This window comes from Apaloderma vittatum, unplaced genomic scaffold (assembly GCF_000703405.1).
Source record: "Apaloderma vittatum isolate BGI_N311 unplaced genomic scaffold, ASM70340v1 scaffold28052, whole genome shotgun sequence".
Classification (NCBI taxonomy): Eukaryota; Metazoa; Chordata; class Aves; order Trogoniformes; family Trogonidae; genus Apaloderma; species Apaloderma vittatum.
The window spans coordinates 1-342 of record NW_009704620.1 but is presented as its reverse complement, the minus strand read 5'-3'; the positions used below and the strand labels follow the sequence as shown (position 1 = coordinate 342).

Below are 342 nucleotides of genomic sequence, written 5' to 3'. Positions count from 1 at the left end.
GAAACAAACTCATAAAAAAGCCGATGTCACGGGTGCCCAGCTTTTACCTGGGGGGGTTCATAGATGGCAGCGACCTCCGCCCGGATGCCCAGGGGGATGTCTTTGTGCTCTGTGTACCGGCCGTAGAGGTACCCGAGGTGTTGGTTTCCCGTCTTCCGCCAGAAGTCGAGGAAGCGATCTGCAATTGTGTGGTTCTCAAACATGATGTTGTCAACATGCCTGTATTTCTGTTTGACAAAGTTCAAGCGTCAGGCTTGCTACGTCCGGTCACTTTGCCCGTCGGCGACACCTTCCCAGCTCGCCCGGGACGCGGAACCGCGCCGAAACGGGTGCCGGGAGAGC

The 342-nt window shown here is 57.3% G+C and overlaps 1 protein-coding gene across 1 annotated transcript in view; it reads right to left on the bottom strand.

Annotated features, from left to right (window-relative positions):
• LOC104270680 (nuclear protein localization protein 4 homolog) overlaps positions 1-250 on the bottom strand; it is a gene marked incomplete at both ends in the record, with an annotated part of 17,583 nt that extends 17,333 nt beyond the window's left edge. Inside the window, one exon of the mRNA XM_009865110.1 lies at positions 48-250. Within this exon, the coding sequence (XP_009863412.1) occupies positions 48-250 (203 nt within the window). The remainder of the gene's footprint in view (positions 1-47) is intronic.
• Between the last annotated feature and the right edge of the window lie 92 nt (positions 251-342).